Raw genomic sequence first — 26,873 nt, forward strand, 5'->3', positions numbered from 1 at the left:
CTATTTTTGAGCTATAATGTTCTGATCTGAATGGATAGATTGACTCATCCAATCTAATCGTCTGTGCCAACGGCTCCATATATAAATTAAACAAAAGGGGTGAAATCGGACACCCTTGCCTCGTTCCTCTCTGAATTTTAAAACTCGCGGTGAGGAACCCGTTCAAGAGTATTCGGGCAGAAGCACCCTGATAACAATTCTGCAGGGTCTGAATAAAAATAGGACCAAAACCCATAGCCCTCAGGACCTCCCATAGGTATGCCCAGCAGACCCTATCGAACGCCTTGGCCGCATCTACTGCGATAACGGCCAAGGGTTCTGTCTTCTTGATAGCCAAATCAATGTTGCCTATAAGAAGCTGTGTTTGTTCCTGTATATGTCTACCTGCGACAAACCCTTTCTGATCTGGATGTATTAACCCGGGTATCAGTTTGGCCAATCTCCCTGCTAATATGCCCATAAAGATCTTATAATCAGCATTCAGCAGGGAGATTGGGCGGTAAGAGTCTGCCTTTTTTGGGTCCTTACCCGGTTTCAATATCAGAACTATTATTGCTTCTTTCCAAGTATTAGGGACCTTTCCATCCAGACCATAAATTGAGTTAAAGGTGTTTTCCAAGGGTTTGACGAGCTCCTCTTTAAGATGTTTATATATTTCACTCGGGAGCGCGTCTGATCCTGCAGCCTTTTTATTCTTAGATTTATTTATCTGAGCCATGATCTCATCTGATGTAAAGGGAGCATCTAAGTTGTTTTTACCTTCTTCTGTGAGAACTGGAAGTTGTTTGTTTCTGATAAATGACTGAATCACACCTGATCGGGGAGTCAGATCTTCCCTATACAGATCTGAGAACATGGAGAGAAGACATGTCTGTATGTCATCTATCTTATTTGAGATTTCCCCGCCGGCGGCCCGATCGGCTCTAGCTTTCCATGCTAATAAAGCACCGGCCCTCTCTCCATACTCATAATTCTGCATCTTACCAATTTCCCACTGTGCTCTACATTTAGCTTCTAGTTTCCCTCTATATTCTGATCTTGCCTCTTCTAACTTTCCCAAGATTTGAGTAAGTTGTTCCTGATCCCCATTACTAGCCCCATCCCTGTCTCTCTCCAGGCCACCTATCCTCTCTTCGATACCCTTTAATACCCTGGCTTCGATCTTGTTCTTATAACAGATGACTCCATGGAGTTTCCCTCTGAGCCAGGCTTTATAGGCGTCCCAGACAACATCTGGGGTTGTTGAGTCGGAGTTCAACACAAAAAACTCAGAGGTTGAGGCCTGTACAGCGGTAATCACATCAGGGTCCTGCAGCTTGGTCCTATTAAGGGTCCACCTTAATGCCCGTCGCAGAGTTTCCCTGAACTGATACACAATACGTAAAGGTGCATGATCGGATAGATGACCCGGGAGGACTAAAATCTCTTCTATGCTAGCTAATGAGCCTCTATCAAGGAAGATATAATCAATCCTGGAGGAATGACGATACTTTTTGCTAAAAAAAGTAAAGCCCTTCTCATTTCCTTTTATTTCCCTCCATAGATCTACTAGATCCATATCGTGGATCATGTTAACTAACGCCCTACGTACCTTCACTGCACCTTTATAATGACTTACATTAGATCTATCTTTAAGAGGGTCAATCAAAACATTAAAATCCCCCCCTATCACATATGGTGGTGGCTCCAACATCAATCTTGATTGCAATTTATAGATATAGTCGGGGTCGTCTGAGTTCGGGCCGTAGAAAGAGGCACAGACCATATCGCGATTTTCAAATGCTAAAGTAGCGATCAACCATCTACCGGAACAATCTGACTGTACTTTTTTAATATTGCAGGGTGTCCCTTTTTTGATTAGTATGGCTACCCCTCTATTTTGGGCTGTTTGTGTTGATGCACCAAAGCTCTTAACCCAAGTGATTTTTGAGAAAGTTGCTATGCTCTCTTCATGGCTCAAGTGTGTCTCCTGTAACAGGCATATTTGTGCAGTTGACAATTCTAAATGCTTGAATATAAGCCTCTGCCTCCGAGGGCATCTTAAGCCATTAACGTTCCACGAGATGAAAATTGCCCCACTACTCCTTGAGGTCACAGTAGCCATCCTCCTCTTTTCCTACCCATGAGTGTTGGTGTGGGCGGGGCTACGAGGAACATGGCGGCCGCTAGCTGAGCGGCCGTAGTCACCTTCCTCCATCAATGGAGCAACTAATTCGCCCTGCATAAGATGAGTAATTTTGACCCATGTGTTATATACGTTATATACGTGTGAAAAGATAAGCAATTAGTGAGCCTGTCCGCATTGGGCTTTATCGCTTTATCGCACTGGGCTTTACCGTGGCTGCTGAGTATGTCCCCGAATGTTTGCTTCTGCCAGTCGAGTGAGACCGGCAAGGTCGTGGCTGTGAACCGGCACTGCAGGGAGAGCGGCTGTAATTCACCTGGGAGCTGTGACGATGTATCCGGGATCCGACGTTGGAGGTGGGAGGAGGCAGCCAGATTGAGTAGGAGGCGAGACTCTGCATTGCTGGCGTTCCGGGTCGGCGGCGGCGGTGCAGGCAGAAGTGTATGCGGAACGGAGGCTGTGAGGAGATTCGATCAGAGAACCGCAAGTAGCTGTGTGTGCAATGCTCTGAAAGACGTGGTGACGGAGGCAGTGGGAGAGGGGGTGAGAAAAGACAGCGAGGGCGATATTTGGGCCAGCAAACACCAAATAACAAATCAAGAAATAACTCACCATCTATACAGCATTGTTATCAACACGAGTGTTTCGACAAGGTGCATGGATGTAGAGGGAGGTTGTGACAAGGACAAGGGCAAAAGAGCCAAAGAGAGCTTAGGGAGGGCCAGTAGCACTGAGGAAAATCATTCTCCGGAGAGAAAGAACAGATATGCACTAAGAGCTAGGACAGTGTTTAACGCATCTAGAGGAAACTCTGGTTATACACCTCGCATCTCACCCCCTATTTTGGCAGTGAAAGAGCGGGCAAGAAAGGTGAAAACTAAACTAAACACCTCTGAACAATATTTAAGCCCCAAAACTATCAAAAGCAGGGGGAAAAAGAAAGGGGGCCAAGGGGCAGAGGTAAATATAAAAGTTACCCCCTCACTCAAATCCTACTACAAAGTAATGTCCAACACCACTACCACAACCACAACTTCTACCTCTAGTACCCAGCCCGTGCAGAACTGTAAGGGTACGCACCCCGCTCAGCTATCTAAGTCCATCCCGGCTATCCCGGAGGTAAATTCAGAGATTAATACTGCTCCAGAAGAGGTAATAGTACATGCCGATATTGGCCTGAGTAATCGATATTCGGCTTTAGAGGGGGAAAGTCAAAAGGACACACAAACATCGGCTGGAAGCGCAGATATGTTGAACACTGCGCAAGATGTATCAAAAGGTCAGCTCGACCCCACTGATAGTTCAGGTATGGGTGTTACACTTCTTGTAAATAAACCAGATGCAAGTGCAGGTTCGCTGGCAGATATTCTATTGGCCATGAAGGAAGAAATCACAAGCAGGTTTAAAGTCTCTGAAACTAATCAAGCTGAGATGGCAAATAGATTTAATGTCTCGGAGGCCAACCAAGCAGCAATAAAGGCTTCATGTGAGGAGTTGACAAAGAGGGTGGATGAAGTCACTCTTAGGACAGAAGTAATGGAGCTGGAACTTCCTAAGATAAAGGAGTCAGTGAGATCTACTGAGGCAGAGGTTACAAAGCTTTACGCACAGAATAAAGAACTAAAGGAAGATATTGAACGTTTGGAAAATTATTCACGTCGGAATAATTTGAGAATTCTTAATGTGCCAGAATCTATGGAGGGGGCAGATATCAAGGGGTTTGTTATCGCGCTGCTGAGGGGGACAGTGTTGAAAGATATGGCAGAGGTGGACTTGTTGCGGGATATACAGAGAGTTCACCGTGACCCCTACAAGAGAAATCCTACAAAGCAGAAACCCAGAAAAATCTTGGTTAACTTTTTGACATACTCTATAAAAGAACAGATTCTCTCCAATGCATTGAAGGTAGGTCCCATCCACTTCAATAGCTCTAACCCCTTTACATTTTATATAAGATCTGATATTTCACATATCACTGCTGCAAGGCAGTGGGAGTTGGGGAAAAGACTAGAGGTGTTAAACAGTTTAGGAGCCAAGGCACAGTTGAAGTTTCCGGCACAGTTGAGAGTTATGTGGAATAACCATATGCACCTGATTAAGTCTGGGGAAGAAGCGGATGCCCTCATAGCTAAGATTAGAGATCAAAAATAGGGGTAGGGAGCGATAAAGATTTAGACAGATTAATTGGGTCTTTTACTAAAATAATGTGTAATAGGTAGGGATTTTTTTTTTTTTATAAACAATAATTGTGATCTTATAGTTGCTTCATGGAGGGGGAAGATGGCTAAATAGGCTTTCGCCTATTAGCAGGGAGGGTTCCTCATGGGCAGAGAGGGCAGAGAGGTCACGGGGTTAGGGGAGGGGGGGGTTGGTAGGGAGGGTGCACGTGGTGGGGGAGCAGGGGGAAAAAATGGAAAAAAAAATCAACCTCATCTAAACCTTTTAAGTAATGTGTTAAGTCTAGCCTCAAAAAAGGGTCGACACTCATGGGTACCAATGAGGATCTTGAAAAAGGAACAAAGGCTGCAGGCTAGGGACGGTGACTCTCCAGGGGCGACCAGCGCTTCGAGAGGTAAGTTGGGATCTTGGAGTACAGGTAGGTACCCCAAAGGGAGGCACAGGGGCCGCGGGGCGCCGGGTGCAGGGGTGTCTTTGGGGGTCGGAAAAACTTCCCCTCGGCTGATCGCGGTTGGGGTGGCCCCTGGTTCTGAGTCTGCAGGCGTCGGCTGGTTCGTCGAGGAGGGTCTTTGGGCACTGGACTTCGGGTCCCAGTCGCCGGGGGACGTCCTCGTGGTCTTGGTTCGGGTCAACCCGGCCCGGGCTCGGCTGCTGCAGAGGGGGCTGGTCTGGAGCTTCCTGGTGGGCACCAGGTGGGTTGTTGCAGCAGAGCATCTGCTGATGGGAGTCCCAATCTTCGAGAGGGTCAAGGCAGGCAGGTCCTCTGGGTGTCCTAAGGTTGCTGTCTGCGGAGGTCGCCGGGCTTAGGCAGGAGCAGCAGGCCGGTAGGCTGGGGCCAAGTCAGTTGTTGTTGTCCTGTTGTTAGCACCTGCGCGGCGGATCTTCTTCTTCTTGATCTTCTTTCTTCTTTTGATATCGGGATCTGCGGAAGGAAGGTTCAGGGAGCCCCTAAATACTAAATTTAGGGGCGTTACAGGTAGGGCAAGGGCAGGGACTAATGGGTCCCTGTCCTGGGGTGAGAACACCCCCTAGCCTGTTCCTCTCCTGTGGGAGGGGGGCGGGAGCCTAGTTGGGATTGGGCAGGGCTCCCCATCTACAAGATGGCCGGAGCTCGGGGTCGTGCTTCACCTCGCCTCCTCCACCTGAGGGGTGGAGTTGCCAAAGGTTGGCACACCCTCCTTCCTGATGTAGTTTTTCCCGCCAGTCTTCCCGCCAGAGTGGGGGTAGAACGGGTGGGGGGCCAGTTGCTGGGTACAGCAAATGGTCTGGAGAAGCTCTCAGAGGCGGTATGCCTTTGAAGCTTCCCCCTGTCCATCCTGGGGGAGGAGACATAGCACCTCGCCCAGGATGTGCATTGTTGCCGGCCCAGGAGAGCAGGGGGGCTCTCCACCCAGGGGTCCAACAACATGTCTTCTGTGTGGCAGCCTCTGCAGCCACTCAGCCTAGACGTGGATTGTAGGTTCGGGTTTTGGAGGGCATCTCTAAGATGCCTTCTCGTGCATCTTACATTAAATCCCACACTGGCATCAGTGCGGGTTTAATGTGCTGAGAAGTTTGGTACCAAACTTGTCAGTCTTCAGTGTAGCCATTATGGTGCTGTTGAGTTCGTAATGACGACCTCCCAGCACCATATACTCTTAAATGGCATCACTGCACTTACAGTGCCCAGGAATGGCCCTGAGTACTGTAGGGGCACAGGGATTATGCACCTGTGCCCACACCTCTGGCATAGGGGCACCCAGCTAGAGGGGTGACTGAGGTATGCCAGGGCAGTGGGTTCTGTGGGCATGGCACACAGGCATGTGTGCCATGTCGATTCTTGTTTTGGTTCTGTACTTAGGCACTCAGCCTGCAAAGGCAGTGTGTGGGTGCCAGGGTACAGGGCCCCTGAGGGTGGCACAATAAGTGCTGCGGCCCTCAGGGGTCTTCTCTGGTCACCATGCCCTGGGTACCTAGGGTACCATTTACTAGGAGCTAACAGGGGCCAGAGATGCCAATTGGGTATTTTGTTTCAGCCTAGTTTTTCTTTGTGGGGAAGGAACACAGGCCCTGGTTACCTTATTGGCAGGGACACTGGGCACACTCAGTCAAAGTACATCAGCAGTTCAGAAAAAAGTGGGGGCATACCAAGGCAAGAAAGATGGCACTTTCTCACACAACCCCCCTCACCCCACCCCCCACCTCCCCAAACGAAAGGTAATGAGACTAACCTTGCCTTGGGGAGTCTTCATTGTCTATGTGGAAGAACCTGGAAAGTCCATCTGCATTGGCATGGGCAGTCCCTGGACGGTGTTCCACTTCAAAGTCCATACCCTGTAGGGAGATGGACCATCTCAGTAGTTTTGGATTTTACCCTTTCATCTGCATTAGCCATCTGAGAGGTCTGTGGTCAGTTTGAACCAGGAAGTGAGTCCCAAACAGGTAGGGCCTCAACTTCTTCAGGGACCAAACCACAGCAAAGGCCTCCCTCTCAATGGCACTCCAACGCTGCTCTCTGGGGAGTAGCCTCCTGCTTATAAACGCAACAGGTTGGTCTTGGCCTTCCTCATTGATCTGGGAGAGGACGGCTCCTATCCCCAGCTCTGAGGCATCAGTCTGCACTATGAACTGCTTGGAGTAGTCTGGTGCTTTTAGAATGGGTGCTGAGCACATTGCTTCTTTCAGGGTGTCAAAAGCCTTTTGGCAGCTAACAGTCCAGTTCACTTTCTTGGGCATTTTATTGAAGGTGAGTTCTGAGGGGAGTCACAATAGACCCATATCCCTTCACAAACTTTCTGTAATATCCAGTCAAGCCAAGGAATGCCCTGACTTGAGTCTGGGTGGTTGGAGCTGCCCAGTCCAGGATGCTCTGGATCTTGGCCTGTAAGGGTTGGAGCTGGCCTCCACCAACAAGGTGGCCCAAGTACACCACAATGCCCTGCCCTATCTGGCATTTGGATGCCTTGATATTCAGTCCTGCAGATTGCAAGGCTTGCAGAACCTTCCCAAGGTGGATCAGGTGATCCTGCCAGGTGGAGCTAAAGACAGCAATATCATCAAGATAGGCTGCACTGAAGGATTCCAACCCAGTCAGGACTTGGTTCACCAACCTCTGGAAGGTGGCAGGGGCATTCTTTAACCCAAAAGGCATCACAGTAAACTGATAGTGCCCATCAGGGGTGGAGAATGCAGTTTTCTCTTTGGCTCCTGGGGCCATGCCAATTTGCCAGTACCCTGCAGTCAAGTCAAAGGTGCTTTGAAATTGGGCTGCCCCTAGTTTGTCTATCAACTCATCTGCTCTTGGAATGGGGTGAGCATCTGTCTTGGTGACAGAGTTGAGCCCTCTATAGTCCACACAGAACCTAATCTCTCTCTTTCTATCCTGTTGATGAGGTTTGGGAACTAGAACCACTGGGCTGGCCCAGGGGCTCTCAGAGGGTTCAATCTCCCCTAGCTCCAGCATCTTGCTGACTTCAGCTTTGATGCTTTCCTTGACTTGGTCAGATTGTCAATAGATCTTGTTTTTGACAGGGTTACTGTCGCCAGTGTCCACGTCATGGGTACACCAGCTGGTCAGACCAGGGGTCAAGTAAAAGATGCTAGCAAACTGCTGCAAGACCTGCTTGCATTCAGCCTGCTGTTGGGGAGTGAGGGTGTCTGAAAAGACTACTCCATCCACTGACCCATCTTTTGGGCTGGTAGAGAGGAGATCAGGGAGAGGTTCACTCTCTGCTTCCTGTTCCTCATCAGTCACCATCAGCATGGTGAGGTCAGCCCTGTCATGGTAGAGCTTGAGGTGGTTCACATGGATAACCCTTTTGGGTGTCCTGCTGGTGCCCAGGTCCACTAAGTAAGTGACCTCTCTCTTTTTTCTCCAGGATAGGGTAAGGGCCACTCCATCTGTCTTGGAGAGCCCTTGGTGCCACTGGCTCCACAACCCACACCTGTTGCCCAGGTTGAAATTCAACCATGGCAGCTTTTTGGTCATACCAGTGCTTCTGCAGCTCCTGGCTGGCCTCAAGATTTTTGGATGCCTTATCCATGTACTTAGCCATTCTGGACCTTCGGCCAAGCACATAGTCCACAATGTCCTGTTTGGGTTCTTGGAGAGGCCTCTCCCAACCCTCCTTTACAAGACAAAGTGGTCCCCTTACCGGATGACCAAACAGAAGTTCAAAGGGTGAAACCCCACACCCTTCTGTGGCACTTCCCTATAAGCGAAAAGCAGGCATGGCAACAGGACATCCCATCTCCTTTTGAGTTTTTCAGGGAGCCCCATGAATATCCCTTTCAATGTCTTGTTGAACCTTTCTACAAGACCATTGGTTTGTGGGTGGTATGGGGTAGTGAACTTGTACTGCACCCCACACTCCTTCCACTTGTGTTTCAGGTAAGCAGACATGAAGTTGGTACCTCTGTCTGAAACTACCTCCTTAGGAAACTCTACCCTGGTGAAGACACCTAGGAGGGCCTTGGCTACTGCAGGAGCTGTAGTCACCCTAAGGGGAATTGCCTCAGGGTACCTAGTAGCATGATCCACTACTACTAGAATGAACGTGTTCCCTGAGGCTGTGGGAGGTTCTAGTGGACCCACAATGTCCACACCTACCCTTTCAAAGGGCACCCCCACCACTGGCAGTGGTATCATGGGGGCCTTTGGCTTGCCACCTGTCTTGCCACTGGCCTGACAGGTAGCACAGGAGCTCACAAACTCCTTCACTTGTTGGTTCATCTGGGGCCAGTAAAAGTGGCTAACCAACCTTTCCCAAGTTTTGTGTTGCCCCAGGTGTCCAGCTAGGGGGATGTCATGAGCCAAAGTTAGGAGGAACTCCCTGTACTTCTGTGGCACTTCCACTCTCCTAGTAGCTCCAGGATTGGGGTTTCTTGCCTCCGCATACAGTAATCCCTCTTCCCAATAAGCTCTGTGGGTACCACTGACATCTCCCTTTGCTTCTGCAGCTGCTTGCTGCCTCAGGCTTTCAAGAGTGGGGCAGTCTGGCTGGCCCTGGCACAGCTCTTCCCTAGTGGGTCCCCTTGGGCCCAGGAGGCCAGCCTGGCAAGGCTCAAGCTCCATTGGCTCAGTTCCTTCTTGGGTTTCCAAGTCCTCTCCCTGAGGAGAGGGGTCCTGAGAGACTGGCTGTGTAGAAGCTGGTTCCCCAGTCTTCTTGCTTTTTCTCTTGGTGGGTTGGGCCATACTTTCAGGCTCCAAACCCACTTGTTCACCCTTCTTTTTGCTCTGTGCTCTGGTTTGGACACACACCAGTCTAGGGATACCCAGCATGGCTTACTTGCTCAACTTCAGCCCAGGCTGAGGTCTCCAGGTAATTTCCAGGCAGACAGTCAGCTGGCAATTGTGGTGAGACCACTACCAGTTTCAGGCCAGTAACCTCCCCCCATCCTAATGTTACCATAGCTAGGGGGCGTTGGGTGGTAATGCTGTCAGCATTGGTGACTGGGTAAGTTTTCCCAATCCGGTATTGCTCTGGGGAAACCAGCTTTTCCCTTACCATAGTGATGCTGGCATCTGTATCCCTCAGGGCTTCTACTCTTGTTCCATTGATGGAGGGGTATTGCATATATTTGTTACAGTTGGTTGGCCACCCAGCCACACTGGCAACCTCCATATTCCCCAAGCAGACTAGACTAGCTTGAGTGCATTCCCAGATTTGCTCTGGGCACTCCTCTGACCCCATCTGTAGATTTACTGTCCCTGGAGTAGCTGGAATGGGTGCCTTAGGGGCTTTGTTGTAGGGGCAGTTCTTGTCTACAGTTGAATGTCCCAATTTCTTAGTTGTTACAATAGGCCTTGTTAGGATCAAAGTTTCTTCCCCTATAGGGCTGAGGCACATAGGGAGTAGATTAAGACCCACCCCCCTGAACAGGTTTTTGGGGCTCTTTGGAAGACTCAGACTTTTTATCTGGGGGATTCTCACTACCTTTCCCCTGGGGGGGGGGGGGGGTTGTGACCACTTTCTTTTGGTCACCCCCAGTGGTCTGCCTTCTTTCCCAATTCTTGGGGAGAAATTAGACCTAGGGCTACCAAATGCTGATGTAACTTTTCATTTGTGCAATTACTCAAAATGTGTTCCTTCATAAACAAATTATACAATCCAGTAAAGTCATGTACATTGTGTCCAGTTAACCAACCATCCAGTGTCTTTACTGAGTAGTCTACAAAATCTATCCAGGACTGGGTCTGGGTTTTGTGAGCCCCCCTGAACCAAATTCTGTACTCCTCAGTAGTGAGTCCAAATCCCTCAATAACATTCTTCTTCATAAGGTCATAGGATCCTGCATCTGGCCCAGAGAGGGTCAGAAGCCTGTCTCTGCAGTTACCAGAGAACAGTTCCCACAGGAGTGTCCCCCCAAAGAGGTTTCTTTAGCTGTCTGATATCACAAGCCCTCTCAAAGGCTGTGAACCATTTGGTGATGTCATCACCTTCCTCAAATTTAGGGACAATCCCTTTGGGGATTTTAGGATCATAAGATTGCTCTCTGTCCTTGTTATTGGTATTGCTGCCACCAGAGATGGGGCTTAGGCCCATCTCTTTTCTTTCTTTTTTTAGAGCCAGGAGCCTGGTCTCTACGTCTAATCTCTTGGCCAACTTTGCTAGAAAGTCGTCCTCTGCACTGGGGTTTCCCCCAATGGGTTCTCTGAGGGGCCCAGTCCACCTGTGTGGTTCCTAGGCTCCCAAATGTTGACTATTGGAATCAAGGGCACAGAGACCCCTTCTTTCCTAAGGAGGGGGGGGACCATTATCCTCCCCCTCTCCCCTCACTTCTTCCTCTGTGTGGGTGTCACCCTGCTCAGAGGGGTGTTCTTTTGCATACTCAGCCAGGAGCTCCTGGAGCCCTTGTTTGGTTGGATGCAGACCTACAGTTATTTGTTTAACTTTGCATAGGGCCCTCAATTCCTTGAAGTCCAAGTGCAAGTAAGGTGTGTGGTCGAGCTCACCCACCAGGTCTGTGTTATCTTCACTAACAGCTGGGGCCCTTTGAGTCATTATAACCTGATAGTTCTAACCCTCTACCCTAGCTTGTAGTGACTGTTATTTTCCAGAACTTCTAATGGGACTTAAGCAAGGCCCTACCAGAGGTTTAGTATTTTTGGAAAAGAAAAATTTCAGAATTCTAAAGGTAATTTGATCTCTGTCGTGTGATCAGATGGTAACCAAGTAGTCCAACAAATGCAAGTTTGTATCCCACCGCTAATCCACCAATGTGAGAAAGTGGATCTATATATACTGGACTAGAAGGAAGTACAGTGTGTATAGAGTCCACCAACCCCAGAGGTATAATACAGGTTAAAGTCAGAACTGACCTTACTCTCCAAAGTGGTAGCTTGGTCGAGCAGTAATGCAGTACCAGAGGACAATATAAAGCATTTGATGTACACACTAAGTCAGCAAAAGGTTTCACACACTGAAGGACTGAACTCCAGGCCTATTGTTTGTATATCCAAAGATATGGTTGTTTTATTTTTAGAACCAACAGCTATAAAAATATACTTTTCAAGTTACGAGTACTCTCATGTAAATACTTTGCAGAGGAGCAAGACGTTTGTACATACAATAATTACAGGTTAGCTAATAAGCAATACAGTTCTGAAACTCACTCTAGCATTGAGCTCAATGGGTTTTCATAGGAAAGTACAGTTGATTACTTTATGGATTACTTTGGTAGTTCCAGGACTAGATCTGGGATTCAGTCCTGGGGTCCAAGCTGAAACCAGATTAGCAAAAATGTTTTAGTTACAGTGATGATTTTTCCTGAATATAAAGCCGTTTTAAAAGTTCACACTAGGAAACTTTTCGAGGTGATTCTCACAATGTTATTCAAGGGGAGGAAATTCAGGTTACCGGTAAAGTACGATTGCGTTACTTTTGTAACCCAGCACTAGTCTCCTAGGGCCAGCACTGGGGGCTTAACTCAAAACAGGTAGGTAATTGCGTTTCAGTATTCAGCACGATTTTTAAAGAATATTTGCAGTTTTAAAAAGTAGACACTTGAAAGAAATTTCATAGAAAAGCAGACAATGGTTTCCTATGAAGAAAATACAGGTTACTAGTAAAGCCGCTAGGGATTATTTTTGTGGTTCAGTACTGGGCTGAAAGGTACAGTACTGACTTCTCTCCTGATCACAGGTGAGTATTTTCGGATTCGGACTTTGGCTGATTTTATAGGAATATTTTCAGTTTTCAAAACTTCACACTTAGAATATTTTCGAGTCAAAAATGGGTCAATGTTATCCAATGGCAGGTAAGTGAATTACCAGTTTCCAGGTGAGTACTTGGTTGGTGAAGTTAGGGTTCTGGGCATAGACTCAGGGGTCCCCCAGGGTCAGGTGAGTACAGTTGGTTCAGTCCCAGCGGTGCAGGGGCGGCCGGGTTCAGAGGTAGGTAGGCCCAATGTTATCCAGTGAGGGAAAGGGGGCCTTCGGTTGGTGGCTGCTGGCGAGCAGGCCACACAGCTCTGGGAGCTGGACTCCTGGTCACTTGCTCAGGGCAAGATGGGGAGTAGGATAGGGCAAAGAGGTCACAGCCAGCGGCACTCGGGCGGCTGGGTGCAGGGCGCTCAATGTTATCCAATGAGGATCTTGAAAAAGGAACAAAGGCTGCAGGCTCGGGACGGTGACTCTCCAGGGGCGACCAGCACTTCGAGAGGTAAGTTGGGATGTTGGAGCACTGGTAGGTACCCCAAAGGATGGCACATGTGGCCGCGGGGCGCCGGGTCCCGGGGTGTCTTTGGGGGTCGGAAAAGCTTACCCTCAGCTGGTCGCGGTTGGGGTGGCCCCTGGTTCTGTAGGCGTCGGCTGGTTCGTCGAGGAGGGTCTTTGGGCACTAGACTTCGGGTCTCAGTCGCCGGGGGGACGTTCTTGTGGTCTTGGTTCGGGTTGGCCCGGCCCGGGCTCGGCTGGTGCAGAGCGGAGCTTCCTGGTGGGCACCAGGTGTATTGTTGCAGCAGAGCCTCTGCTGATGGGAGTCCCAATCGTCGAGAGGGTCAAGGCAGGCAGGTCCTCTGGCTGTCCCAAGGTTGCTGTCCGTGGAGGTCGCCGGGTTGAGGCAGGAGCAGGTTCCAGGATCAACAGGCCGGAAGGCCTGGGGCCAAGTCAGTTGTTGTTGTCCTGTTAGCAGCTGCACGGCGGGTCTTCTTCTTGATCTTCTTTCTTCTTTTTGATATCGGGATCTGAGGAAGGAAGGTTCGGGGAGCCCTAAATACTAAATTTAGGGGCGTTACAGGTAGGGAAAGGGCAGGGACCAATGGGTCCCTGTCCTGGGGTGAGTACACCCCCTAGCCTGTGGGAGGGGGGCAGGAGCCTAGCTGGGATTGGGCAGGACTCCCCATCTACAAGATGGCCGGAGCCCGGGGTCGTGCTTCACCTCGCTTCCTCCACCTGAGGGGTGGAGTTGGCACAGGTTGGCACACCCCCCCCTTCCCGCCAGTCTTCCCGCCAGAGTGGGGGTAGAACTGGTGGGGGGACTGGTTGCTGAGTACAGCAAATGGTCTGGAGAAGCTCTGAGGCGGTATGCCTTTGAAGCTTCCCCCTGTCCATCCTGGGGGAGGAGACATAGCACCTCGCCCATGATATGCTTTGTTTCAGACCCAGGAGAGCGAGGGTCTCTCCACCCAGGGGTCCAGCAACATGTTTGCTGTGTGGCAGCCTCTGCAGCCACGCAGCCCAGACGTGGATTGTAGGTTCGGGTTTTTGGAGGGCATCTCTAAGATGCCCTCTCTTGCATTTTACATTAAATCCCACACTGGCATCAGTGCGGGTTTAATGTGCTGAGAAGTTTGGTATCAAACTTGTCAGTCTTCAGTGAAGCCATTATGGTGCTGTGGAGTTCGTGAATGACAGCCTCCCAGCACCATATACTCTTAAATGGCAACACTGCACTTACAGTGCCCAGGAATGGCCCTGGGTACTGTAGGGGCACAGGGCTCATGCTCCTGGGCCCTCACCTCTGGCGTACTGCACCATGCCACCATGTATTACCAGATAGTCAACTGGCCACGCAATGTTAACTTGGGATGCGCTTTGGGTTGCTGAGCGCATGGACAGTTAATGATCAGAGCATGAGATCCCCATGACTCGTGCTTTGGCCGTGGTCCATGGTGTTGCAGCTCTATTAAGTGTTGCCTCGTTTTTCAGCCTGGACTGAGACGATATGGTTGCAAGGATGGGTGCATATGTCGTGGTAAATTCCAATTTCTTTAGTGTTGTGTCGATTTCTTCTTCAATTGTTTTGGTGGTTTCAATTCTAAACGTTTTTTCCTCTGTGTAAGTCTTGCTGCTTAGTGCCATAACTACCCAGGATTGAGCTGAGGGTTTGGCAAGCGAAACCAAGTGTCATTAAAGGGTTGGTAAGTGTATTTAACGGTGAGGTTGCACTGCCACGCCATATAATGCACCCCATTTCCTAATAGAGCGATTCTGGCGACCAAGTTCTGAATCCTCTGCAGTCTTCTGGTGAGTTGTTTGCTGATTCCGGTGGATAAGGTGTTCCCATAGTACAGCTGACTTGTGACATGGCCATGAGTGATGGTTTTACGGATGTTGGCTGGAAGCCATTTAAAGATTTTCCTCTGAAACTTCAGGGTGTGGAAGCAGGAGGCTTTCACAGCATGGACTACGTTGAGTTTGGTATCGATGATCCCTAGGTTCTTGACGTGGGTGATGGGGGTGAGTGTAGGTTCTAGTTCCACAGGCCACCAGCTGGAATCAGACAATGATGTTATCTTCGGCAATACCATCTGTCTGGTCTATGTTCAATTTGAGACAGTTGGTTTTCATCCAGTCGGCAACTTTGATCATGCAACTGTGAACTTGCTCCCGGTGTTGGGGTTCATGTCGAAGAGGTAGAATGTGAACTTAGCGATGTTGACGTAGGAGAGGACGTTGATCTCCTGGGAGCGGATGATGCTAGCCAGTAGGATCATGGATGTGTTGAAGTGGATCAGACTAAGTGAGGATCCTTGTGGAACTCCACAGATTAGGTTTAGTTAATCCAAGGAGAACGGGGCATAGCTTACTGGCTGTGTCCTTCCAGTCAAAAAGGAGAAGATCCAGTGCAGGCAGGTCCTTGGATTCCAACCTCATGCAGGCAAAGGATAAGGATATATTGGGATACCATGCTGAATGTTGCAGAGAGGTCCTAGAGAATGTGGGCCGTTGTGTCTCCTCAGTGCAAGACCATGCAGCTGTTCTCTGTGGAGACGATGAGGGCTACTTCTATGCTGGGGTTAGGTCGGAAGTGAGACTGAGAGTTTGTAGTTCTTGGAGATGGCCAGAGAGGTGTGTTTTGAGGCGTTTATCTTGGACTTTGGCCAGGTACAGTAGCAGGGCGAGCAGTCTGGAGTTGGTGAGCATTTATGGGTCCACCAAGGGCTTCCGGAACATGGGGAGGACTGTTGCACTTTTCCATCTTGAAGGTGGCTGATGAAATGGTGGCATTCAGGATAGGGATGAGTGCTGTGTTAATGGGATGAAGTCCTTGGGTGAAGGCGTGGTAGGGGCAAGGGTACGATGGGACTCCAAAGTGTAGTGGTGCCATGGTGGCGGCGTTTTTGTCCATGCTGATGGTGATCCAGAATGTCAATTGTTTCTGTGGCTGGGATAAGGAGACTTGTGCCAAGATTTATCAGGTCTAATTTGGAGCTTTAAAGTTGCTGTATATTGAGGTTATCTTGCTACAGAAGAATTAAGAGATTTTTTGCAGAGAATTCGAGAGTGGGTGAAGCTGTTGGCGGTGACTGCCGGAGAGATAAAATCATCTTACACGATGACAAAGGTCTCTATGCTGCTGTTGATGTTGGCTTGGATACAGACTACCATCGTGGTGCATTTGGTGGTCAGGATCAGTTAGTGGTAGCGTATCAGTGCAGATTTGAAGGTGTATTTGTCCTTGTTGTCATGGCTCATTCTCCATTTGCGCTCCTGGTGCTTGCAATAGTGTTTTTATCATCCTGAGTCTCTGTGTACCCACTTGCTTGAGGTTTGGATCTTGTGTCTTAGCTATGTTTGAGTGGTGCCAGAATATCTGTGCAGGTGGTGAGCCAGTTGATGGCTTCAGGTAAGTTTCTGCTATATTTCGGTCACTGGGCCGATAGTATGTAGGACCAGTCTTCCTCTGGGATTTTATTCCAGTTGCGGCAGGCAGGTCTGGCGGTTATGTATCTGCATTGGTGTGGGACGAGAATACTTAACTTGACAAAGGCATAGGCTCTCTAGTTGATCAGTGTGGGCTTGTCAATGAGATACTGTCAAACGTGTTAAAGGTAGGGTCTAGGAAGTGTCTGGTATTGTGGATTCTTTCATGTGCTGGATGAGGCAGAGGTTCCCTAGGTCTTCCAGTACTGCGATCATGTTTGGGTCTGTGCAGTCTTCCATGTGGAAGGTTGTGTGTCTGAGGAGGATGAAGTTGCTGGAGTAAAGGATGAGGGGAGCTGCAAAGTCTACAATGATTTTGGAAAAGTTGGTGCATGGTCCTAGTGGTTTGTAGATGAGGCAGCCCCTCAAGGTGGAGTTGACTGTGATGTGAAGTTTGAACAACAGGTGTCCCATGTGGTTAATGACTGGGTCCGTGGCGGTGGCGCTGCTAATGGCATGCTTGAAGATGATTGCACCGACCTCTCCAGGCTTGTGCTGTCTCTCTTGCGTGGTGATGTTGTGGGTGTAGGTATGGCTTTGGCGATATCGGGTCTGATGCTGGGTTCGGGCAGGTTTACATGAGGAACAGTAAGTAGTTCCTGTGCGTGGTGATGCAGAAGATCCCAGATCCCAGATCTCCTATATTTGTTTGATGAGAGAGTGAGTGTTGAGGAGCATGCATGAGAGTGTGGAATGTTGTATGGTGAGTGGGTGGTGAGTGTGAGAGGCTGGTATTGGGTGCTGTTGGTGTGTGCCTAGTGGGCAGTAAGTGTGTAGGGAGTGTGACAAAGTGCCTCTTATGACATAGTTACTTTAAGACAGTGCCCTCTTTTTGCATAGTTGCCACCACTTTTTGCCAAACTGTTGATGTACTTTGAGTGTGCCCTGGGTTCCTAGGGCCTGTGTTCATTCCCTAAGCTGCATTAAAACAAAACCCATTTGGCACTCTTTGGCCACCGGTCAGTCCCTTGATAATGGTACCATATGTATCAAGGGCACTGTGGCTAGGGAAGGCCTCCAGCACTTATTGTGCCACCCTTAGACGCCCTGTACCTTTACACACGCACACACACACTGCCATTGCACGCTGCTTGTTTTGGTGCAGAACAAAGTGAAGAGTCACTGTGGCACACACCCCTGTGTGCTATGCCTACAACCTCAGTGTGCATGGGACCAACATGAAGATGTAGGTCCCCTTCTAAAGAGAGCATCTAAAGGGAATCTTGACTGTCACATGATGCCTACTTGTATGATTGTGGATCATAAGAGTGGGGAAGCTACTCCACACATACTGACAGCATATTTGGAGGAGAAATATTAACACTTTAAGCAGGAGGGTTTGTGGTATACTTGCACGTTTAGTTTGAGAGCGAGGCAAAAGCAGCCAACTTTCTGTGGTGCTGCAAACAGTGAGTACTAGGAAACTAAAATGGGACTACGTCTATGATGTAAAAAAATCCTTCTTTTTATTGAGGTTCTGGGGATTTGTATGTAGTGGGCTTTTATTTCAATTGATTTACAGTAGGTTGATGCTGGAGATTTGGATGCTATGCACGAGGGAGCTACAATAGGCAGTAGGCTTTGTATTTATGTAAAAGCTGTTTCCAGATTCAGAGGCTTTCTCAGATATGGATGATCTGCTATTCATATACATATCGGGAGGTACTGTTGAACAAACTGAGGTGAGTGAATATTGATTGTATTATATCTCTTTTTGTAGTAGGAAGCTACGGAGGTTGCTGTTGGGCGGATCAGACCATCATTGCCCAGATAATGTGGCATGTGTTGTAATCTGCGTTTTTTTTTACATTTCTTAAATCCATTATTGTAGAAAACAACATCAGTGCGCTCTCATGCAGACCTGAAGAAACTTCCTCTGGAAGTGACCACCCGGCCAACAGAGGTGAGTAGCTGACTTCTTGTTGCATTGCTGTTTCCTAAATGTCAACATCAACTGCATGTAAGAATAGCAACTGCCTTCTCATCTCTTCTATAGAGTCCACCTCCTCCTCCTCCTCCTCCTCCTCCACAACCACCAACACCACCACCACGACCACCACCGACCAGAACATCACGGCCACGATCTCCACCTTTACCTGCTGTCCTAAAAAGCGCCCCTATTAGGACCCCTCCCCCGAAAACGAGCACTGTGACGAAAAAAGTTGTGCCTCCTCGTCAGACTGGGAACTCTTTTAAGCTGTCAAGTGTTCTGCCAAGGGAGGCAGCAAGTGCATCCAGGACCCAGCCCCGTACCACGTCTACTGAAAAAGTGAACAGCACTGCCACTGCAACACCTTCCAGAGCAGCGCCCATCACGAAATCTACACCTATCACTCCACAAAACACCAGGCGTGAAGCTAACACACCCAAAATTCTGAAAACCATGTTGTCGAAAAAACCAGCACCAGTCAAGACACCCCAGGTGAGATCCACAAATTCTGCAGCATACTCACTGACAAAGCGCTGGATAGGATTCACTGTTTACATGATATTAAACAAGGTCTTGGACGGCAGAGCTATTTCTTGGGTTTAACAGCTCCGACAGGCTCACACCTTAAGTTGCAAGGCATTTCTTTGTTGTACACCAGACATTGGTGCATTGTTATAGTTGGGTTGTAGTATTCGACAGGTATTAAACTAAACAATATGTTATTCACAAGGTTTCATGTAAATAGGTCTGCCCCTCTCCATGCTGTAATTGTAAAGGTCATAGAAGCAGAATGTTCTCCAGGATTTAACTAATCTCGACAAACCATCATAGACTCTATGCCATCAGGTTACATCAGTGTTGCATGTCTTGGACAGCAGAGCTGTCTTACAGTTACAGTACTTTCATTGTGCTTCCTTTTAAACCATTGTTTTGGATGTGATCTACTAAGCTGTTCATTCGCTTGCAGCGGCAGTTAAATACACAGCAGCAAGGAAATAACTTAATCTTCTTCCATTGGTCCATCCCCTAATTGATCTTTCCTGTATCAGGAAGTAAGCTGTCAGCAACCTTTTTCCTCACAGCTTTGTGCTGTGGGTTGAACTATGCATAGTTAACATACACCAAGGAATCCTCTATTACCCAATTTCCAAACAATAAAACACCTTCTGATGAATTACCCATTATTTTGACCAAATCTGGATACTTATACTATTGACAATCTGTTTTTTCTGAGCCTCACGCAGTTGGAAACATTTCCTTGGTGTACAGAGTAATCAATCCTCACTGATGATTTGTCCGCAATTTTCTGTGCATCCTAATCCCTCATTTCTCAAACCATGTAGTTTGTGACCACTGTTTTGCTTTGCCCACCATTACATTGCCCCTACTATTCTGCAGAGAGCTCTGAAGTATCACACATTGTCTCATCCAGTCTGCATGTGTTGTTTAGGCTATGGAGTGTGCTCGTTCATGCAGCCAAATTCTCATTTGAAGGCACTTTTGAATGGAGCTATATATGCCAGGTGCCCTTTAATAGGAAGACTGATCATGTGTTACCATGTAGAAGCTTCTACTAGATCCTGCTCCTAATAGGTCTTGGCCCCAATACAGAGTGACCCCCACGTTTCTGGCCGCTAGCACCCTTTACCTCCTGTCACAAATAAGCTTTGTTCAGTGGCGTTGAGATCCTCAACCTGTTTAAAGTCTTTTAGCGTTTCTCCTGAACAGGTTTGGTGTTCCTTCACTTTGAAGAGGTGAGAGTAGTTATTCTACCAGGTGTCACTGAAGAAGAACTTGTTGCTTTCGCTTGCATCACTGAGTTTCATTCATTTATGTAACAGAAAGTAACATTTTTAGCATGATTACATATGCCAAAGTTAAAAAAAAAACCGAACATATCCTGAATGTTGACTCCAATGTCAGATTAACATACTTCAGGGTTTCTATAACTTTCTTTTTAGCACAACCCATTTCTCTTACATAACATATGCACACTATTATCGTAGCTCTGCAATTTCCATTTCAATCACAGTTGATTGTGACCTTTATAATTGTATTAATCTGATTCCACAGAGCCTTTTGCCAACGTCCATTATTACCATGACTTGTCACGTGTGGAAAAATTTGGCATACTTTGTGTGTCTAGGTTTAATGTTGCAATGTTCCTTTTAATTGGGGCAGTTCAAATTGCTATTGGCAAGCACTTAACCAATCATGTTTAATTTGTTGGTATATGAGTCGACAAGGGAAAACTAAATGAGCATAGAACCAGCAAATCTGTTGTTACTTATCACTGTTGGTAATGTTTTCGCAGAGTATTTCATTTAATTGTAGGGATGGATTGGCCCTTGATTTTATGGCATTTGAGTTGCAAAACTGTGAAGCATGCTAACAGCTATGTTTGTGAATCTTAGGATCTCCATTGATAGACATAAATGTAGAAATATTCCTTGTTGCATTCAGGGGACCACTACTTTGAAGCAGTCATACAGGAAAAACTATGATACCCATAGCAATTAAGAACATACAACCATAAGGGCTTACATTAGAAGAGTAACGAAAAACATGCTCTGCCCCTGTTTGTCTTGTACTGACAGTAGGCCTCACACAGTCAGTTATTTTTTCAGACTCGTTTTCCTTGGAATTTGGGAACACTATGGATGTTTTCCACACCTTTTCTGACCGAAACATAATTGGATTTCCCTTCCTAAAAAATCATGAACCACGAAAAAGTCCTATATGTGCAAGGAGCGTTCAGGGACCCACACTGGTAGCGGGGAATAATTCTAAGTTTATAACTCCAATGAAGTTGTTATAATGCAGAATCAGGACTACAAAAATAACAATTTCATACACCATCTTCATGATTGTCTTCCATAGTGCAGTACTGTTCCAAACAGTTGGACCCTTGGCAGGTTCAGTGTGTGTGGGGTGCACTGTTTCTTGCAAACTTTTAGATTGCACTTCTCTGGTTGCAATACCTCCAGAAATTGTATTTGAAAGCTCAACACTGTTGTTGTCTTTTGTAATCCACTTCTTTAGTTGCCCATTGCTAAGAAAAGAAACTCTAATGTCATCGAAAGGAATGAGGAAGTTGTCGAGTACCAGTCACTTCCAGGCCCAAATGAGAGAGCAAAGCGCGTCAAGTTGGTAGAAGTGAAACAGGAAAAAGGAGACTCCAATGAAGTTGTGGTCGAGGTGAGTTGAGTGTGTTCCTCACTGTATAATTGACAGGATTGGAAGGAATGTATAGTCCAACAAAGGAAAAGACTGAGGCAGTAATGGGAAGGGATTTAGGAGTAGAGGTAGTGTTGTTTGGAGGGAAAGGAAAGTGGGTCTTTGACAAAAATACCAATCTAGAAGGAAGATTCTGGAAAGAAGAATAAACAGTTGTAGAGTCAAGGGCATGGTGAAACTGTTGCAGGAAAAAATAGAGAATTTATGTAGCAGGGAGTAACCTGGTAGTTGATGGGCATAGGCGTTTTACAGATAGTCCGGTCACTCTCTCTACTTTTAGAGGTCTAAGACACCTCAGAAACTGCAAAGTAGAAGATAGATGATTTGTCAAAGTAGTGAGTGGTCTATGAAATGATGCAAACCGCTTAACCTGAATTAATTGGAAATAGGCACTGTTGATGTGGCCCTGTTGACAACACAATCAGGCTAATTCTAGTGTGAAAGGAGACAATCATGGGGAAAACGTTTGTGTTGCGGCAAAGAAGATGAGATGATAAGCATCTGAGACGAATAAGATTTGTTTTCAAGATGCATTGCAAAGAAGGGAAAGAGTAACAAAATGGGAGTGCTTTTGTGTTTGCCATATTCTGACTTACATGGGCCAAAGCAGTGCAGTCAGAGCCAGTGAAGGGTAGTCTTATTAAAGCTTGCACTCTGGAAAACAAATGTGTGATTGAATTTTGAAGTCAAAATGAGTGGACCAAATAGTGAACTTTTTTTTTTTTTGTAAACCTTTATTTTACAGTCTTCAAATACAAAATAGTCAGAGAATCAATATCAGAGAGGTACATTGTTAGGCGTTTCATTATACAACCATAAAAATACTGTGACATGCACAACACAAGATTTGGCAACAGCAAATACAGTACTGTCCGCAGGGGACTGCAAAGTTATAACAAATAGACAGACCCCGTACTATCCAAGCAGCAAAGCAGTGATCTACAGCGATTCCGTGTATGAAGACAGAGCTAGAATCTGCCAGTAGTGGCGACCCCCCCCCCGAGACAAGTGTGGTGTAGTAAAGTGAGCATGTATAACACTAATGAACAGGAATCACACATCTACGTAGGGTCAACTCAGCCCACACCCTCTGGCACAATGCCACGTTCCACTTGTGTGCCAGAGTTCCTGGTTTTCGCAGCTATATACGCCCTGTAGGGGCCCCATATATCCTTCGGACGTGAGGAGCTTGGCATTAGGGACGCATAGACTTCACAATTTACATTACAGTAGGCTAGGCTTCGCAGCCAGGCCTGCAGTGTTGGCAACGTTTTCTTGCCCACATCAGTGCTATTTCTCGCTTAGCCAGCAAAAATCCAAGTGCCGCTAACCTTACTTTCTTGGGGAAGTTGATCATATAGCCCAATAGGGCGATTACCAGAGTGGGGATAAGGGACAGGGAGACCATGTCGCCCAGAGTGGCATGCACCTGCTCCAAATAAGGCTGTAACTTTGGACAGGTCCAAGTCAAGTGAGCAAAGTCAGCTTGAGGGGCCGAACATTTCCAGCAATGGTGCGGTCTGGATGGGTCTATCTTATGCGACAAGGCAGGGGTGTGGTACATTCTGCAAAGGAATTTAAAGTGAAGGAGTTTGTGCCTGCTGTTAAGGAATATTTCCTTCGTAACTCTGCAGCACTGTTCCCATTGGCCATCTGTTATGGGCCGACCTAAATCACGTTCCCATGCTAAGCGAATTTTAACATTAGCGAAAGGGCGCACTGTGTTACATGCCCTATATATTTTGGAAATTAAATAATTGCCCGTTTCATTTTCAATGATCAATGTTAATGGGGAAGTTGATTCTGGTGCAACCGGATATGTAGGGAAGGTGGCTCGCAGTATGGAATGCATACGATGTAACACAAAAGCGTCCATGAAGGAGCAGCCTTGAAATCGAATATCCTCCAATACCGAGAAGACATGGTCATTTGGAAATAGATCGCCTATCTTTTGGACATCAAACTTAGTCAGTGAGCGTTGCACAAGTGTCTCTCCCGTGATGGGGAGCCACGTGGGGTTCGGGAGCGGCTACGCCGGAGAATATAATAGGTCCATCCCCAGTAACCTCCGTAACTTCACCCACGCCCAACTAGTGGTGGATACTGTTTGAATATCCAATGGATCCCTGGGCATCCCTTTGGGAAGTACTGCAGACAGCTTCTGCGGAAGCACCAGATTAGCCTCCGGCCGCAAGAAGGGGATTCGGGCATCCGGATGGTACCATGCATAAGCATAGCTACATTGTGCAGTTAAATAATATAAATACATATCAGGGACTCCAAAACCACCTCGCTCATAAGGAAGAGTCAAAGCCTGAAAGTTAACCCGTGGACGCTTACCTCCCATATCAATCGTATAAGGAGTTCACCCTCGCTGTACCTCCTGGCTGTGTGATGTTTACCCAGGTATAACAGTTCCCTATCTGCTGCTTCTCGAAAATCTACCAGCAGAGCTAAACGACGAGCCTCCGCAGCAGCTGAGGCCCCAGTAAGCAATTCTGCGTCTAAGGCTGCAATGTTTGTATCAAGGCGGGCCAGGGTATTCTGCAGGTCTTTCAGGACACCCGCACCCTTGGCAGTACAAACACCCCGAATATATGCCTTAGAAACCCTCCCAAAGCACCGCCAGGTGTTCACTGATCCGGTATTAATGTCAAAGTAGTCTTCTATGGAAGCCCTCATTTCTTCCAGGAACACCTGATCATGAAGCGCCCCCTCCGGAAATTCGCCATTGTCTTTCAAATCTCCCAGGGCGACTTATCGCAAGCCTGAGCACCACGGGGGTGGTGGTCTGAGAAGGTCCGTGGCAGTGTATCTAGTGACCGGAACCAACCTGCTATCCCAGGTGATACCAACCAATAATCGATTAGGGTCCAGGTGTCGTGGAACCCAAAACGGCTAAGGCGCTCGACCTCGGACCTGGGGAACTCGGTTCGAGTCTCGGTAACGACGCCAAAAACCCCCTGTGATTCTGGGCAAATTACTTAATCTCCCCGTGCCTAAAAAATGAAAGTGTGTCCTCCTGTAACGTAACTGGTGCTATGTAAAGCGCTCTGATAACTGATTCGGTTCGGTTCAAGTTCGCGCTATATAAAAAAAAAAAACTCTAAAAAATGGGTGTAGGAAGCAGCAGCCGGGGAATCAGTGCATTCAATGTCATCTAACGAGAATTGCCGACATATATCTTGTAAGGCCAGACTAGAAAGGGGCTTAGTGTCTGAAGCGGTGGATGTGCTGTCTCTTGTATAATCCAATAATAAATTAAAATCACTGTCTTCAATTACCTTGTTCGGCGAAAAAGGGACTCGTTTGTGAATAAGTAGTGCCACCCCCTAGCGTATCTACTATAACAAGAGAAATATCTTGCAGCTATCGGAGCTGCGTCGGATTTGGACAAGTGCGTCTCCTGCAGGCAGGCAATGTCAATGTTATGTCTTGATATGTAATTGGTACAAATTATATTGTATTGTATTGATATGTATTTGAGTACCTGGCGTCTTTTTTGGGTGTTATTCAGACCCCTGACATTCCATGACATAAGGGACAGCCCGGAAGGCCCAGACCAGGTACCTAGCTGTGCCATACTAAGATATGGTCATACAACATGTGCATATTGGAGCTAAACAAACGCCTTAAAACAATGATCTGTTTACCAATCCCCATAAAACAGTGAACATACTGCAAGAGTACCGCCCACCCCCCACCTCCCGCCCTCACCATATTCTTAGCGAGGCAGAACCATTCCCCAAGGAGCAATTGACGGTGCAAAAGGATAAAGCATTTAACTGTGAAAGGAACAAGTGACCACCGTGATGTTCGCAACAACAGAAACCAAATCATGGTATACACCACGTCGGCCTTGCATCAAAGTTGTAATTATAGTAAACAGTATGAAACCACTAATTAAAGCGTTCAGTCACAGCAAAACCCATGTGTCAGTGCAATACCATCAAGTCCCAGTATTGGAGAAGAGCTCCATGCTGGCCTTCGAGACAGTTCGAGGAGGGGATGCGGCCCGCACTGTTCCAGCCGCTCCAGTGTTGTCTTTCTTGTAATTGTGGAAAAACTCCTGTGCTTCAGCCGGTGTGTCGAATATGCGTGGTCTGCCTCCCACGTCTACTTTCAGTCTGGCAGGATATAGCATTCCGTACCGTAGACCCAGGTTCCGCAGCATAGCTTTCACGCCATTAAATTTGCGACGCGCATCTTGAACCACGATGGTGAAGTCCGGGAAGAACGATAGTTTAGAACCTTGCCACTGTATGTCGCCACGTTGACAGGCAGAGCGCAGGACGGAATCCCTGTCCCTGAAGTTCATAATACTCGCAATTATGGGTCTCGGTGGAAGGCCAGGGTTGGGACAGGGACCCAATGATCTGTGAGCACGTTCTATAACAAACCCCTGAGTGTAAGTCTCCTTACCAAACAAATCAGATGGCAATTGTTCGACAAAGGTATCCATGCGACCAGTGTTGGCCGTTTCTGGAAACCCCAGGATGCGTACGTTGTTACGCCGGCTACGCGCTTCCAAATCCTCATTCTTTATCGCGACTTCCTTCAAGATTCGTTCCACCCGGTCCAGTATTTTCTGGGACTGTGCAGCACCATCCTCCACATCCGATATCCGTGCCTCGGCCACATCTAGGCGTCGATCATGCGCCTGGACCTTGGAGCCCATTTCAGCCGGGCTTTTATCCAGTGCATCAAACCTGCCATCCAGGGCCCTGAATCCTGCTCTCATTTACTGAGGCATCGCAGCTGTTAGGGACGGAGGATCTACCACATCTTCAGCTCCCTGGGCGCCGTCCGCCATGTCGGCAGGATCGTCCATCGCGGTGTCCGTGACTTTCTCAAAGGGCAAAGTCCTTTGCTTGGGATCTTTTCGGCCCATATCTCAGGGTAAAGCAGGACACTATCCGGGGAGGGCCCTTTGTGGCGAGTGTGCGGCCAGGGAACCGGAATGGCGCAAAGGCGTCACCCAGTCAGGACTCCAATGTACGGAGGTGTAAGCGGATTTCGCGGTGCGCAGTCCACCCAGCCGTGGGTAGACGTGGTGATGGTGTGGGCCCCACCCCCGACCTAGGGCAATCAGGCCAGGGAGAGTATAGTCAATAAGCAGAGAGGACCTCCCGGTCACAGCCGCCGCATACTCCAAATCTGGCAGGGCTGCGTGTATGGGGAAGCAAACATCAGCACCTGTAGAATCCGCGACCCACCAACATGAGTCGAGCTGCCAGCAAAGGAGTGTCTCGTGGCAGCACGCTTAAACCAGGTGA

General features: G+C 47.8%; 1 protein-coding gene across 6 annotated transcripts in view; it reads left to right on the top strand.

Annotated features, from left to right (window-relative positions):
* The window catches only part of MORC2 (MORC family CW-type zinc finger 2), a 597,165-nt gene that overhangs the window by 363,955 nt on the left and 206,337 nt on the right, over positions 1-26,873 (top strand). For all 6 annotated transcript variants that reach the window (XM_078667274.1, XM_078667271.1, XM_078667273.1 and 3 more), the window contains exons 19-21: positions 18,262-18,333; positions 18,427-18,852; positions 21,403-21,558. In XM_078667274.1, the coding sequence (XP_078523400.1) occupies positions 18,262-18,333; positions 18,427-18,852; positions 21,403-21,558 (654 nt within the window). The remainder of the gene's footprint in view (positions 1-18,261; positions 18,334-18,426; positions 18,853-21,402; positions 21,559-26,873) is intronic.

This window comes from Lissotriton helveticus, chromosome 11 (genome assembly GCF_964261635.1).
Source record: "Lissotriton helveticus chromosome 11, aLisHel1.1, whole genome shotgun sequence".
Taxonomy (NCBI): Eukaryota; Metazoa; Chordata; class Amphibia; order Caudata; family Salamandridae; genus Lissotriton; species Lissotriton helveticus.